At 37.3% G+C, this 17,097-nt stretch overlaps 1 protein-coding gene across 1 annotated transcript in view; it reads left to right on the top strand.

The window, feature by feature from the left end:
• The window catches only part of PPP6R3 (protein phosphatase 6 regulatory subunit 3), a 39,169-nt gene extending 22,279 nt beyond the window's left edge, over window positions 1-16,890 (top strand). Inside the window, 12 exon segments of the mRNA XM_009986272.2 lie at window positions 43-140; window positions 2,201-2,255; window positions 2,946-3,076; window positions 4,241-4,359; window positions 5,773-5,926; window positions 7,312-7,352; window positions 7,355-7,417; window positions 8,372-8,522; window positions 11,855-11,889; window positions 11,892-11,918; window positions 11,921-11,972; window positions 15,449-16,890. Of these exon segments, the coding sequence (XP_009984574.2) occupies window positions 43-140; window positions 2,201-2,255; window positions 2,946-3,076; window positions 4,241-4,359; window positions 5,773-5,926; window positions 7,312-7,352; window positions 7,355-7,417; window positions 8,372-8,522; window positions 11,855-11,889; window positions 11,892-11,918; window positions 11,921-11,972; window positions 15,449-15,593 (1,071 nt within the window). The 3' untranslated portion in view covers window positions 15,594-16,890.
• The last annotated feature ends 207 nt before the right edge of the window (window positions 16,891-17,097 follow it).

Below are 17,097 nucleotides of genomic sequence, written 5' to 3'. Positions count from 1 at the left end.
TTAGAATCATTATATCACTGTCATTGGTCCTGGGGTTGCCAGGCCTTTTCTGATTATCAGATGCAACAAATGACGTCCAATTTTATTGACCAGTTTGGCTTCAACGATGAGAAGTTTGCTGATCAAGATGACATCGGCAAGTGAGTATAACGTTATCCTGGCTTTGACTATAGTCTTGGAAATTTCCTTTCTGACTGTGTGTTTGGCTGTGTCTTTGCTGATCATAAATACAAGCTTTTACTGATGTGGGGCAGTTGCCACTCAGTCCTGGCTTTTTATACTATCTATGTGCATTGATGAAAGCCTCCCCAAACAGTTTACAGAGGAAAGCAACAGCTTGTCTTCCATTTCTAATGTCCTGGTTGTGCCAACATGAGAGCAGAGTGCTTGTGAATAAATAACCGAATTATAACTCTGCTTTTGAAAGGTATGTCTGTCCAATGACATAGCGTTGTTGGGGACACTTTCACTTTCTCTGTGCCTCAGTGATTTCCATTCCCCCGCTGAATCTATGTACCAGACCAGATAATAGCTCTATTTTTAAATTTTCCTGGAAAAGATGACAGGAACAACACATCTGAGTACTTTTCTGTAGGGGACAGTAAGAAAGGGCATCGTAAATCTACCTTTGTTTTCAAGGTCAAGGCAGTTAAGACTTATTTCTACAAATAGGGTAAATAATGAGGAAATGAGAAAAATCTTGATCACATTAAAAAAAGAAGAAACCCACACCAACACAAAACCAACCAAAACCACCTGATAAAAAAACTGATCTCGTTCTTCATTTCTAAGTAAATTAATACCATAATGGGAAAGGGAAAGATGGGGGGTTTTGCTGAAAATACAGTTGATCTTTATTTTTGTAAGAACCCATTGCTTGGGATGCAAGAGCATGCAGGTAAGAGTAAAAAGCACTACTTGAAGATGGTTTCTAGAAGGGTAAAATATAACAATGTCTTAGTGCTTTTCTGTAAGACATGTTTAGCAAGTGATGGCTGACTGAAGCTTGCTCATGCCACCTAAGAAGCATTGCTGCCTTTTTACACCACATAATTTGCTGAGATTATAGGTTGAGATATGATGGGAGGGGAAGCAACAAGTGGATTTTCACAAGGATAGGAGTTGGAATTCCGTGAAGAAAATGCCTTTGATAGTGTATGGTCTTGGTGGAAAGAAGCTGACTGCTTGTATAAGCAGTACATCTCTTCAGATTTGATAGGCATACTGATGATGTGCTCATGAGTTGAAAAAACTGTAGATAAAGTTTCTTGAAAGTTATGCCTTTTGTGCAAGAATAAATTACACCTTAAATTACCTGCTTACTGTCACGCAGTGATTAGATGGTAACTTACACAGTAATTCAGTCGCGCTTAAAACTTCTGTTCCTTTAGACCACTTCCTTTGTTCCCTACTTTGTAATGCAGTGAGGAAGAGTAGTACGTGCTCTGCTGCATGCACTGCTATATGTGACTAGAGAAAGAATGTATGAACTCTTCTGAAAGTCTTGTAGTAGTTCATGTCTTTTCTCCATCTGTTTTTTTTGCTTCCCCTCGATTTAGTTTGCCTAATGCTATTTTTAGTCTAAGACATGTTATAGTAATTACTTTAGTGAAACTGCTCAATAGCTTAATATGTGAAGATGTGTAAAGCTTAATATTTAGTGTTCAGTTTGGAAAAAAATTCAGCGATTGATTAAAAAAAAGAATAATTTTTTCTTTAAGAAACAGTTGTAGATATTACATTTTCCACTTTCTTGCTGTTGAGAAGGTCCTTCTGTAGAGTGGTGAAATCAATTAGAAGGTATAAGAACTGCTAATGCAGATCTCTGCAGAAATTTGAGGTGTATCAAATGCTGTAGTCAGATTAGGCATTCTTCAGGCCTACATTTTTTTTCCAGTGCATAACAGTACAGGATTTGAGTATAGCATTTCAGTTATGCTTGCTTAGGCTTGTTGCATCTTCACAGCTAACTATAGGGTCAAGACATCACTGTTTTGAATTTTTCTTTAAAATATACAGTTAGAGAAAACACATGAATGCCAGGCCTCAATAGGGAATCTGACTGTTTTATGTTGGAAACTACTTTGTCTGTAATCTTATATTTTTAGATTATTGAAAAATGAGAAACCTAAGAGAAATGAAATTTCGTCATGCCATAATGCAACATCTTGTTTTATTGCATACATCTGCTTTTTTGTAGTGTTTCTTTTGATCGAGTCTCAGACATAAACTTTACCCTCAGTACAAATGAAAGTGTAAGTATGTGTTCCTATACTTTCAGAAGAAATACTGTCTTTTAAACTTCAGAGCGACCTGAGAGTTTTGGTAGTGGTGGTTAGGTAGCCGTTTGATGTGCGATCTTTGGAAAATAAATACCCTACCTTGTTCTTGTATCATGAGATTTTCTTATTGGAAGGCACTATTGTTATTTGTGGTCAGTGTTAAACAGAATTGCTTCTAATTTGTATGAGCATGTTCAAGGACAAGCTTGGATCCGATTTGTGCATATTGCACACGTGTTTTATGGATAGAAGCTATTTCAGTCTTCCAGTGAGATTGTGGTGACAGGAATGTGAGACAGACTCTAACCCTAGATACTATTTGCTAGTTGAGCTGAAATGAACCTCAATACAGAAAATGAGCTGGAGTGCTTTGTGGTCTGGTTATCTGAAAAGCTCTTCAGTGTCATTCCTGCATGCTGTTCTTAAACATGATGGAAACGTCTAGCTGTTCTTTGGTCCACTCGTTAGTAGCTGAGTAAAACAAGCACCACTGAATATTTTTATGCCAAACTTAAAGAAGTTAGAGAAATGTTGATTGTTGGAGTTTTTTCCCCCCCCACTAGTTTTGGATTCTCTTTGTAATAGCCGTATTTCCAAAATGTTTACTAGTGTAAGTAGAATGATCAATCATAAATACAAGTTTTATACTTTTGCTGTATTTAGGGCAATATAGCTTTGTTTGAGGCATGCTGTAAGGAACGGATACAGCAGTTCGATGATGGTGGCTCTGATGAAGAAGACATTTGGGAAGAAAAACATATTGCATTTACACCAGAGTCCCAGAGGCGTTCCAGGTAAGAAATGTTGCTTTCGTCCAAGTATCAGTATAGCGAGCCTTCACTATTGAGCATGTCTTTTGGTTCAGGCCAGCTGTTAGCACTAGCTAGTTCCGTTCTGTGGAGAAATGAGTAAAGGAACGGCTCTGGTGTCTATGTCTTCCAGACATAATTTGAAGATTATGGCAGCAGCTGCCCTTCCTACTCAGCTCTTCCTGTGTTTCAGGTTTTGTAGCTTTTTTTCCTGCTGCTTACTCTTTCCCTCTGCTTTTAAGCCAACTTAGGCATTCTTGCCTTGGACAAGGCAGCCCAGCTCTACACTTCTGTAGACCTTGCTGTCCTCTCTACAGTACCAGTGTGGTTGTGGAGAAAATAGGAAGCTACATTGCAGGAAAGAAACATCTGGTCCCTAAAACTCAGGGCTGTGCAGCCTGCCTTGATATCTACTGAACTTTGTCCCTGGATAGTCTTGCCTTTTCTGATCTTCTTGTGGATTGAGTCACAAACCCAACTTCTTCCCTTGCAACCTTCAAAATGCACATTGCTAATACTTCCTGTACAAAATAAGTTACTGTCTGATGGTGTTGTGGTTACTGTAATGTGATGTGTTTCCGGGACATCCTTACCTTCTCACATTACCTTGCTTTGTTAGTTGCACTCACAAGGAAGGGAGGCATGCCCATAGGGCTTAAAGTATATATGTAGTTAAAAGAGCGTGGAGTGGAATGCAGTTGGGGAGATTTTAAAATAGATTTGTTAGCTTTGTTAGATTTTAAAATAAATCAACTTTTATCTTGTTAGATTAGTGTTGAAGATAGTTTAGTATTTCAGCACTCCTGTTTAGTGTGAAGAGACCAGACAGACCAACAATCTCTGTACCCAGATCTGATTCCTTACTTTCCTTTTCTGCTCCCTTTTGCATGGCAGGTGTAAAACCAGTCTGTCTTTTACTTGCAAATGGGGGGGAAAAAAGATAGCCTCTTTACATGACCAAGTGAAAAACCATAAACCTTGGTTTTTTTGAGAGATAAATGAGGGGAATGCTAGCAGCTAACAAATTATACCTCAGTCTATCAGAAATCACAGCTATTGTAATTCTCTTCAGCTTCAAACTGTTGAGTATTTTCTTGTGCCCAAAATCTGTTACTAAACACAGAATGTAAACTCTGTTTGTATTTTAAGTTCGGGCAGTACAGACAGTGAAGAAAGTACCGATTCTGAAGAAGAGGATGGAACAAAACAAGACCTGTTTGAATCGCACACCAATACAGAGGACAAAATGGAAGTAGACTTAAGTGAATGTATGTAGCATTTCTCCCAGCTGTTTTGACTTATAGGAAAGCGTTAGATCTAGTGGTCTTATTTGGTAGGAGTTTTCAGTGTTTACTGTTTTTATTCCAACTGTCTTTAAGTGGGAAAAAATCACTTCATTAAGACTGCTTGCAATAGAGCATGCAAATGTTGGAAAGTTTGAATTCCTTATGTGTCTTAAGTGAAGTTACTTAGTCTCTCTAAAATTCATGTTACTTCAAGAGGGAAAAAAAAAAAAAAAAGAGGAGGAATCACAAAGGGAAGGATGAAATGTAATAATTTATAAGTCTTGAATGCCCGCAAAACTAACAGATTGTTAATCTCGAAACCTAAAATATGGTTATTTTTTCTGGAAGCTTTTCAGACCAACTTTTTATCTAGCAATACTCTAAAAAAGACTTCCTACAAAAGCGAACTGAATTTGCATTGGTCTGGTTTCATGTGTGAATGAAAGATGCACGTCAGTAAACTCTTATGTGTAAACTCAACTGATGTAATTGCTTTAAAAGTTTTCACGTTCAGGTCACAGTAGACCAAACTGGCTTTAGTTAAATTGGCAAAATCTGTAGATAAAAGCCCTGTGTTTATCTAGACTGTAAAGAATTAAAATAGAAGGAAAAGTTAAGGGTTTTCTTTTCTTTTGTCAGATTGTCGTTGGCATCTGTGTGTCAAACAAGTTTTGATCCATGTGGGTCTCCTCCCATTTCTGCCTGGGTTGGAATTTCTAATTGCTAGTCAGAGCTTCCTTTTCAGCCTGTTTTTTTGTATGTAAGTGTTAATGAAAAACATGTTTCCCTTGGGTAGGTGAAGCATTTGAATTGACCTATCCTAATTTAGGTGCTGTTAGGTCACAGTTGCTCCAAAACTTAAAATCCTTAAAATATTTTAAGTTGTAAAAATTGCTAAACTTTTCTGAAACTTAGCAATGGTATTAGTGTATGAGAAATTACTTAGAGACTGCCCGTACCTAAGTTGACATGCTCATGTTCCATGTTCAGGAACATGTACATAGGAAACAGAGATGAAAACTCTTTTAAGATTTTTTTTTTTAATTTTAGAAATTAACTTTGAAAAATTATAGCAAATGTTGATGTTTAAATAATAGAGTGGGGTTATATTTGTGTTCTAGTATGGTTTGGTTTTGTTTTTCAGATAAGCTGTATCATTTTTAGCAGAATACTGAGTTACTGTTTTCAAAATTCTGCCTTACTAGCAGAATTTCCCTTTTACAGAATGCATTCATTTTTTAACAGTATACAGAGGATTCTTCTGCTTGTACTTTGAAGTCTTATTATGAATTTTGCTGTTCTTTTTGGAATGTGCATATAGAGAATCAGTGTGTTAGACATATGAGTATTCTTTATTTAAATTTGTTCCTAATGAACTACTTGATGTTTTTTCAGCACCAAACTGGTCAGCTAACTTTGATGTACCAATGGAGACTGCACATGGTGCCAGTCTGGACTCTGTTGGGTCTGATGTATGGAGTACAGAAGAACATATGCCAGCAAAAGAAACTGGCTGGGCTTCTTTTTCAGAGTTCACATCCTCTTTGAGGTAAGAATGTTAGTGATTTAGGGCAAGTTCTTTGCTACTAAATGTAATGGCAGCTGCCATTTGGTTTCCTTGGGGTGTCTCGTCTCTACCCGAGCCTGTTTTGTTAGTGTTCTCGTGCAATACAAGGTGTGCAGTGTCCAAAGGACCCCAGGGGTTATGACAGTATGTCTTTGTATGATCTACCTCATAGCAGGCTTTTGTAGAATGGATGGATCCTAGTGTGTTATTGTTTTAGAGGATTTCTAAAGAAATTTTGGGTCCTTTAATATTGGTCTGTGACCAGAATTTGGGCTGTGATTTTTTTTTTTTTAATTTTTTAGTGTAGACTGAACCTAGTGAATGGTTGAACATGAACTATCGAATGTAATAGTCATAAAACGTCTATGATGATTCTATTTTATGGATGTAATAAAACAAATAAGCTTGGGGTTTTTTTGGTGTTTTGTTTCTTTGGTGATTTTTTCTTTTTTAAAAACCTGTATGGTTTTGCAGCTGTGGTATCTAGGTTAGGCAGCTCTGCACTGTTTTGAGAATGTGAGAGATATGGTTTCCTTTCTTGGCTTGAACTCTACATAAACAAGTGAAGTCCTCTGTGTAAGTGCCTAATCATATAGATGTAAATTTTCACTTGCCAAATACTAGTGGTCAAGAACTGATTCCTTCTCCAGTCAGCAGACTCTTCCTCTTATACCTCTGGCTCTCAGTTGTGTTGTCTGGGCATTAAACAGCTTGAATATAAAAGTATGATTTTTCCAAAATAAAAGTGTATTGTTTCATGCTTGAGGTAGATAAGTTGATAAGAATTACAGGTTGAGAAAATGAAGACTTCGAGTCGCCACATCAGTAGATAGAAAAGACATTGTATAAATGGGGAGAATTGTTTCAAGTGACCATGTCTTGTCTTTTGAACTCCTTTAGAATGAAAAACTTGTGGCTGTACTGTAATATGATGAAGTAGTAAAATCACGTGTGTAGTGGATGATGACTGCATTGGCAGTCTCAGCACTTAACCATCTTTCTAAATGTGCTCTTTGCAACTTGAAAGTCAGTTAAAAATGTTGGAAACACTACAAGGAGCCAGTGATACTTGTATGCCTTATTTACCAGGGACTTGTTTTATTTGGTTTGATTATAAGTAGCAATGGACAAGTGAAAATAAAACCACCACCAAACACATACTCAGTCAACTCAGTTCTGGTGGATTTTGCATTACTAAACTTATGATTAGCACGTCTTCCCAAGCCTCTACAAACAAACTTGCTGTTGTTCAGTTTCAGTAGAGTTCTAGGCCTCACAGTATTTTAGTTCTGTATCAAGCTGTTTTAAGAACGTTTCATTCTGCTATTCAGGAATGTTTCTAAAGATTTTTTGCTTTGTATTTGAAGCTCAAAAGATTCTTTAAGAAGTAATTCTCCTGTGGAAATGGAAACAACACAGACCCAATTGATCCCTTGAGTGCAAATGTAACTGCTCTTGCAACACAACTAGAGAGTAAGTACACTGCATTCAGAAATGCAAACAGATTGATTTTAAGTGTTGTGCCTGAGAAAGATCTCCCTGAACTTTAAAATTTAGGTTTTGAGACCTCTCTCATTTGACTCTGCTGCTGTTCTGCCAGGTAATGAAAACAACTTGGCAAAGAATCTCTGAACTGTTTTAAATTAGTTTCCTTTTTAAAACAACAACCAGTGTTACTGTTACCTCTAAAAAGCCTGCACATCATGAACAGAAAAGCATTATGAAGAAGTTAAGTGTGTTCTGTTAGAGAATCCTCACCTGTGGCAGCACTTGGTTAGCTGATCCAATGCCTGAGAAGTGGTAGCCTCTAGACTTTTCCTATGTGGCAGTAGGCCAGTAGCCTCAATGTGTTCAGATTTCCCCTTCTTGCTCATTCCTTTGAGCTACCTTCACTATGCGTGCACTAATTCTTCTTCTACATGTATGAAGTGGTTAAAGGCAAACGTGCTAATTAGCTTTTTGATACATTAATAATAGGCAGAGCAAGAAGTCCAGATGAGAAGTCCAGGGAGACTGGACTTCCCAAAGGCTTGTCTGTACTTGGAAGCTTATTGTCAAATTTGTACTGTATGGGCTTGTGTAATGAATTTGACTGTATGGAAAAATAGTATGTCACTATAATCCTACTAAAAGCTTGTTCAGGCAAATCTGTTACAGTAACCATTGTCAATCTAAATCACTTAAGTGGCTTGTGAAATGAAAAAGAGTTACGAAATGTGACTTTTCCTTCAGCCATTTGTAAGAAGTACTTATGCTCTATATATGTGTATGTGGGGGTTGCAAAAAAGTGACTTTCTCTCTAAGGAAGAATTCGAGAAGCGTACGAAACTGCAGAAATATTGTTCTAGTTATATTGGCTGGCGTGTATGCTTGCTTATGAAATAGAAACATAACTAGCCATGTACTATATTACTTCTGTGTATCTAGCCCCAGTAAGTGTTGCTATGGAGGCCAGCTCAGATGGAGAGGATGATGTAGAAAACACAGACAAGATAACTGAAACAGTAATGAACGGCAGCATGAAGGAGACACTGAGCCTTACTGTAGATGCTAAAACTGAAACGGCTGTTTTCAAAAGGTGAGAACATGTCTTTATTCTCCTCCCACACTTGTAAAATAAGCACTATTGATGGACACACTGTCAAACAGAGTTCTTTGCAAGTGGTACTGCGTGAGGCTTTAACTAGAGACATTCTTCCAAAGTAATTGTTTTGAAATTTTATTTCCAGTTAGTTACTATAACATATGACTTTCCTTATCAAGCCTTAATTTCAGTGGAAGGTTATTAATGGAAGACCGACTCAATAACTTTGACCCTGATGCACGTTATTGTGCACTTTTAATGTACAATTATTCTTTTAACATACAGTGAGCTGCCCGTCAAAGCTAATCTTTTTAAATTTGCACGGAATTGTTAGATTTGGATTGGCATTCCAGTCCCCTTATCCAGGAGCATGGAAGACAGAAGTTGAAGGCCAGCCAGGCACTGCTCTTGAGTGACTCATCAGACATTTGGGGTGATCACTGTTGACGATATGGATGATGGTATCAAATCTGTTCTGAACAGAATTCTAGCACATTCTAGTGGCACATTGTTTTTTCCAGTTATTCTAGAATTCTAACTCCTTAATTTTGATGTCTTCTGTTACAAAGTGTTTGATTCAGGAGTAACTGTCTTGGAATATGGTTATATTCCATATACGTATGTCAACATTGAGATCCTTCTATGCAATAAAGCACGTTTCCATTTAATATGCTGAGATCTCATGTAATAAGATCTTACGATCTCGGATTTAATGATTAATTTCTTTATTTGGCATCAAGTCTTTTTGTAGGGAAACAGAAGCTACAAACCGTCTAACCTGCAAAAATAATTTTGCCTGTATGAATTGAAGCTGGTGTGTCACCTTCACTGCCCTGATCTTGACAAATCAGAACGTACTGTAGCATTTTGGCGTGCAACCTTCTCATTCTATTAGAATAATTTCCTAGTAACTGTCCTTATTCTAGCTTTAAATATTGAAAAGAAGTTGTCCACATGTCTTGGGAAGTTGCTTAGAAAAAATACCAGTGCATTTCAGTAGCAATAACTTCCCAGTGTTAGTTGTTACATTGCTGCTCTTTTAAGTTCATTTACTTTATCTCATTAGTGGTAGTAGCTAAGGGCTACTCATTTTGAATGGTTCAGGAATTGAAATGTTACAGCTTTCAGTCACTCTTGCTTTGATCCTTTGATATCAAAGCAATAAATAAATGTCATCTCTTTTGGCACCTGACTTAACCTCTGATGTTTTTCAATATGGAGGAGGGAGCATTTAGGCTGCACACTGCTTGTAAGCAAATGAAAGTGTTAGAGGAGTTGAACCAAACAGTTTACAGGAGGATTGTGACTCAGTGCAGACTGATGTGGCATGGAACTGTAGTGCCTTGCTGACTTATTAAATGACACATCTACTCTCTCCAGTTTATTGTAGAACGCTTTCATATGGTCTGCAGTCCTGTTGTGTAAGTGTTTACAGTTGCATTAGTTATCCGTGCTTTTTTTTACATTTTAGTAAAATGCCTTAGTACACACACATTAAAGTGCTGTGACTTCTGATACTGGTGCAAAACTAACATGAAAAGGCAGCATGTGGTGGCAGTTCCTTGCCTGCCTTTGTAGAATTACCAGCTTGAGCTGTGGAGTAAGCACTTCAATTCTTGTGTTTAAAAGGACATCAGGTGCAAATGGAGGCAATATCATAGTCACCTGGGCAGAAGGACCTCAAAAGATCATCTGGCCCAACCTGTTGTGGGAAGGGGAGGCCAGATGAGGTTATCGAGCACTCTGTTCAGTTGCATCTTGAACACCTCTAGCAACAGGGACTCTGGGATCTTGGTTTGAAAAGGGGAGATTAAGGAACACAGGAGGCTGAAGGGTGAGGTCCTTAATAGGAAGACCGTTATACTCTGAGAGGTATGTGGTCTCACACCAAGTCAATGCTCATGTGGTTTTCTTTTAAACCAACTTCTAGGTATCCAAAACAACAAATGGAGGAGGGGAAGTAGTAAACAGTGTGGAGAGTAAGGGGGGAGGTTGTGGAGTTTAGATTAAGGGACAGTTAGGTCAAGTGGATGCTTTCAGACCTAAGCTCTATATAGGTTTCTGCCATAGAAATAGATGATGTTGAGTTGATGTAGAGGGGAAGAGCATCATAAACACAGTAGCTAATTTATGGAAAGCTGCGAAGGATAAAAAATGTGGTTTCTGAATTTAGCTCAAACGGAAAATGAAAAAGGAAGGAATAATAGGAGAGACTACCCCTTTTAAAAAAAAAATTAAAAAATTAGGAGATGAGTTCTGATGGTGACAAGTATTTTATTTTGAACAAATGAAGAGCATCAAGGCAATGAGATGGGGGAGATCAGATGGGGAAAACTGGATCTTGATGAGAGATTGCAATGCACAAAGACAATATTTGTTACAGGCTCTGCAGATGTAAGGAGGCATGGAGAAAAGAGGAGGATTCATTGAAATTTAAACAATCCATTGAAAGGAGAACTGTAAGAATAGGAAGAAAATCATCAGAGGAGAGTGGCTTTAAAATGTTCCTGACTTCTTGCATAAATAGATTTGTTGCCACAGAGATATAAGATTGATGTTTGTGTCTACTTCAGAGCTGCCTTAAAACTATCTCTTGCAGGTACATGGTCCAATTTGTATCTTAGTGCACTCGTAATGGTGTGACTGAGGTGGGAGAGGGTGGAATAGAGAGGGAGAAAAACTTTGATTTAGAGTCAAAACAGAAGTATTGCCTAATGACTTTAGAGGCTGCCTAGTTACATGGTAATATCTTATATAGTGCAAGTGTACTGCTTTCTTCACTGAACTGTTTCACTTTGTCTCTGAGAAGTTCATGAAATAAGAGGCTGCAGTCTTAGTACTGCATAACCCATACATCATATTTCACTGTGGAGTTATAGGGAGTTTAAGATGGCGATGAGTTAATGATTCTACTGATATGTTTCATGGATAGACTTCAATGCCAGTTCTGAGGGAATTTCTTTTATACTTTCTTCCATTTTGCATACTTGTGGCTTCAGAGTGTTGAAATCCATCGGTATGTATAGTAAGGATCATGACTGTGATTGCTACCACTTGAGGCATCACACACATTCCTTATTTCCTTTCTGGTCTTATTGTCATCACTGTATTTCCTGCCCTTTTATCCAGTCAAGTTTTAATGGATGTACACACTGGTGCGTATTTAAGTGTTTTTAAAGTCTAGAGCCATGTGCTTGATCTTCATGTTGCAATCATGACTAAGATCCATTTGCATGTGAAATATGGACCCGTCTCCCAGTTTTCTCCAGTTGCCTAAAATGTCCCTATAAGTTAATTTAAAAAATAACTACTTTCCTTTTTTTAAGTGAGGAAGGAAAATTGTCTACCTCGCAGGATGCTTCTTGAAATATGTAGTAGAAGAGAATGCGGAGGTGCAGAAGAGGCTCCTTCAGCTCTGCAGCCTAACAGCAGTCCAGAACAGAGGTAACTGCATTCAAGGATGCTTTCAATCCTCTAAATAGCAGTTTGCTTGCATGTTTTCTAATAGGGTTGATCTAACAGATTAATGAATTCCTATTAGTTATCAGCTCTGAGTTTAGCTCAATCTAAATGTGTGCTTACATCTATTTATAAAATTCTTACAAAATTATATTTTTTGTTGACTCTAAGACCCTTGTTGTCAAAAATGTATTTGCCATTGTACTATTTGTCTTGCAGGGTGTGTAACTATCTCCGTTCTGTTTTGTGGTAATGTTATCAATTAGAATAGTGAATTGATACACTTATTCCCCTACTATTTTTTTAATCATCATTTTCATAATTTGACTTTGTCATAAAAATTTACATAAGTTAGGTCTACCACTTTTCATTCTGTGTTCTAAACTGCCGAACAGTTTAGGGGACGTCCACTCGTTCAGCTGTATGAAAAGGAAATGGTGCCTTAAGTCATACTGTTTGTGAATTAGTTATTTGCACCCTTGTCTTCATCAGGTATTAATCTGAATACGTATAGATTTGGAGAAGATTTTCAAAGTACATTTTTTTTTTCAAATAAAACTGCCTAAAATGCAGAGCAACCTGGATTGCTCAGCATGTTTATTGGAGGGAAGAAAAGATGTTTTTCTGTGACAACTTGGCTATTAGTGCAGTCTTGGAGAATAGTAATTCCAGATACAATTCTGAGAGGACCCCCACCAAGCAGAGAAAGCTGCTCTTGGGTAAATTTGTTTCTCTTAAGTTGTCAGGTAGAGTACTACTTTCTCAAAAACACCCCACGTATTTATAGTTCTCATGTTTCATTTTCTGTTAAAGTACCTGTTGGGATTTTTCTGCCTCCCAAGTACAATGGTATGGAAATATACACAATCAACTAAGTCTAGTATGGCTTCACCCAAATCACATGCATGTAGGCTAACATTAATCACCAATTGTTCGAAATGCTTAATGCAGGGTTTTCATATCTGAGCTCGTGTCCGAGACCTTTAGTCAATCAGAATTCATCTTTATCTTAAAGCCTAAAACAATGAAGAACTTCAAGGTGGAACTCATCTCACCTACTTAAGGTATTATTCAGTGAAGACCTTGCTCTGGAACTTAAGTATTCATAAGTACTTCAAAATTAATATCTAGGCAAGAATTTACTGGTTTCCTAGCACATCTAATGGCTTGTTGAACATCAGGTGCAATCCCACAGGCTTGATTTTTGGTGTTGAGGCAAAGGGTGGTATTTTGCCATTTCCTATTTTAGATGTAATTCAAGGGTGCCCAGAGGAACTGTGCTGTCTCAAAGGAAACCCTTGCAAAAGGAAAACCTAAATGTGTGTTTACAAAACCCCAGGTAATGTGTAGGGCTTGCTCCTTTTTCTGCAGGGCAGGGCTTGGGGGGGTGTCAGAGCTGTGCATGCTGCCTTCTTGTTGGGGAGCTGAGGATGTTCTGAAGGGAGAGGATTTTGCTTAATGAAAAGCATTTCCAGGAGTCGCTTTTGCCTTGCGGTATAATAAGAGTATGATTCTGAAAATCAGAATTCAGAAAATATATATACATGTGTATATTTTCTGAATCTGTATTTAACTAGTTGTTTTAATAGTTTAAAAGCTTTGTTTCTTGACTTCAATAGATTTTAAACTATTATGAGAGAAACGTGGTATTTCTTTCACAGGATTTGTGTGAGAAGTAGTAATTTTTAAGACTTTCTGGACACTATATTATATATCTGGCTTTCTAGTGAAGACAAAATTGAAATGGTTTTGTAAGCCAAGATTTTAGAGACTAGCTCTACCTACAACACAGAACTCCACTGCGTGTTCTGTCTATACTGTATGCAGACTAAAAAAGGTGCAAGCATGTTTGACGAATTTAGGTTCTGTTTTTAGACTTGTACATGAGCTAGTGTGTCTTACCTCTACTGGGTGTTACACTAAACACTGCTACCTTTTCCTGTAAGCCAGAACTTTTCTACTCTGCATATATTCAGAACTTAATCAGGAAGTGGATTCTAATCAGAAAAAAAGCCTGTACACTTAGTAGTGAGAAAACCCAGAAACTGTCTTTCACAGCTTCTTCTTTATCTGGACGTACTGTTTTTATCAAGACAATATTTTTTAATGCTAAATTGTAGGAAAGAAGTCTTTGGGTACTAGGTGATTGCTTCTGAGATGCAGGAAATCTTGAGGAACTCCTTTGACTGAGACCAGCTGGCTCAGCGAAGCTCAGTACTTCTCTAAAGGTGGCTGTCACAGCAGTATAAAAATAAACATAATTGTGCTTTTGTGGCTCCATGCATGAATTACTAGTGGGAGGAGGTCCCCTAGGTAGGTCTTTGGCTGGTGGCCAGCAGTAGTGATCTCTGCTAGGAGCCCTGTTCTGTCATGGACTTTTTTCCAGTAATAAGAGCCTTGCCACTGTGCAAACTGTCAGATTTCCTGTCCATGCAGCACTTGTTTCTTACCTTCCAGGTTTCTCTAAAAAGTGGTTACTTTGTGTCGTGCTGTTTATCTTTGTCTACTATGTACATATTTTTTAAAAAAGTGTTTTTAGAGCTTAGCAGCCAAAGACTAGCTAGGGGACTCCTGCTGGTCATGTGCATGTAGAGCACGGACCCAGAGTGTCTTCTCTGTGATGTACACCATCAGAGAACAGGAGTTACAGGTAACTTTTCTCATATGTAGTTCCAAATGGTATTTATATTCTTTAAGGGAATCTTCAAATGTATTCAGTAGACTTGCACTGAATGGAAGTTGAGACTTTTGGTTTTGTTGCTTGCAATTCATAATGTTTTCATGCACTACTGATTTGACCTCTTATTTGTGTTAGTGCAGAGCAATTGAGCCCATGTTTACACCAAACTTCTTATCTAGAAATGTGTATACTGTTATTGTATTACTTTTGCAGATTTGCTGCTTGTTTTTCTCCATGCTTCCGGAACTTTCATGCTAATGGACTGACATTCAAAGTATTTGTGAAGTGGCATTTTGTAGATTAGATTAATAACTAAAGCACTTTTTTTAAGACACTGCTGTTTTTCCTGTTGTGTCTTAGATGCTTACTTTCAAATACAACCTTAAATACTCCTGGTATCACATTTCACCTCACAGAATAAGATTTGAAGAAGTATCAGAAATGTGCTTTTTATTAGTGCTTCTCTTGGGTAGATACCACATCTCTAGAGATCACTTAGTAGCTCAGTTAATAAAGATCAGTGTTCAGCAACGTGCTCGGTTAAAGTGCCGTGCTTAGTTACGCAATAAGGACTCCAGAAAATAAATGGGATGACCTTATTATTAGCTTGTGTTTCCTCTCCAACTCAGGGGTTGTGCTACACATGATCTGGGATCATTGGTTTTTGGGGTGTGGTGTTTGTGTGTGTGTGTTTTGAGGGGTGTTTTTTTTTGCACCTACTCCAATTCGGTTTGGACCCTTCGTGTTTCTCTTGTATACTTACGTCTTTCTTTGCTCTTAGGACTGATCAACACACTCATTTAGGAGAGGCGTCTGTTAATGGCCCTGTATATGATATGCGATGTCTACTACCTTGGCTGAAGAAAATGAAACGGATACCCAGGTGTTTGAGTGGTTTCTGGAGGATTTCATCTAGACCCTGTTGAAGCCAGTCACTGCTGCACTAATTTCGCAAGGGATCAGGACCAGCAACATTTATATCTAGATTTTAAGACATTGTACAGAAATTCTAAGTGTAAAAATATTGCACATTGAGGAATACCAATAATTTTTGCGTATGTTTATATTGTATTGTCTAATAATGGGTGGCCTGTGAAATAAGATCCTGCTACCCATGTAATGATGACAGTAGTGTTACTATAGTTAAAATGGCTGTAAGAATAGTTTTATAAAAAAGTGAATACACAAATCTAATGTATTTGAGACATACTATTTGACAATTAGTGTGACCCAAAGTATTTAGCAGTTTTCATACATTTTTCACCTTGTAAAAAGAAAGAAAAAAATGATTTCATGTTTCTTCTGACACTGAAATGCCCTATAAATGTTATTTTGGTGTTTTAGCTTACAAAAGTGATTAAATAAGAATTTTTTGGTGTTCAGCATTTTACAACAGGTTTTTTTAATTGGTAGTTGTTTTCTTGTATGTTTAAAACAGATCAAAAATGTACGTCTATTGGTAGAGATTTTAAGTATTTATTGCTACAACTTAGTTGACAAATTGATGTTACTGTAAAGCCATATGTTCTGTTAAGTCTTGTTTGCTTGAAACAATACCTTACAGGTGAAACACTAGAAATTTGAAGTGCACATGGCTTGTTGTGTTTAAGTGATTCACCTGCCTTTTAACCCATTCACCGAGATTGAGTTTAATACCAAGCATTATTCAATGGAACGTTTCAGAACAATCTGCGTATTTTAAACGCTCTATAATCCTTCTAGACAAGTCAAGTAAATGAAATGCCCGTGCTGCTAATGTAATTACAGTACATGCATTTTAAAAGTATATAATGTTTTTAATCAAATTTGGCAGCAGAGCATGTTAATTGTATTTTCACTGTACTGATCTGTGTGAGGCTTTCATTTGTATGTTCTAAACCAGCTTTTCAAAGCTGGTTTGTGTATATATAGTGATTCTGGAAACTAATTCTGTGTAATTTATAATTTTCTATGGTCAATGTAAAATTCCAACAGCCTTCTCAAACAAAACGAAGCAATATACTGTATATTGCCACATTGTCAGGTGAAAGGGTTAAAGTACTTCACCTCCTGCACTTTTAGATGCAATCCATTTTGTTTCTGTAATACTTTTTGTTTTTTTTACATCATTTGTTTTTCCTGACCAGTATTTAAAGCCAAAAGGATACTCTAAACAATGGCCAATGATTTATTTTAGAAGGTGTCCCAAGCAACGTGCCTAAACATGACATTGCTACAGAAATAAAAAAACAACCACACATATGTATGATGGTCTGGCCCTTATTGCTTCCTTTCTTGCATTTGCTGCAGCAATTTCAGTGGCGCTAATCATTGCAAATTGTTACAAACTGATCACTTGTGTGAAAATGGAGGGGAAAATACACAGTGTCATAGCTGGAATCGGTAACTATGGTGCCCTTTAATTTGTTTTTATAAATTATGGAATTCCAT

The sequence above is a fragment of the Tauraco erythrolophus genome, chromosome 6, assembly GCF_009769465.1.
Source record: "Tauraco erythrolophus isolate bTauEry1 chromosome 6, bTauEry1.pri, whole genome shotgun sequence".
Lineage (NCBI taxonomy): Eukaryota > Metazoa > Chordata > Aves > Musophagiformes > Musophagidae > Tauraco > Tauraco erythrolophus.
This window is presented reverse-complemented; position numbering and strand designations above follow the sequence as displayed.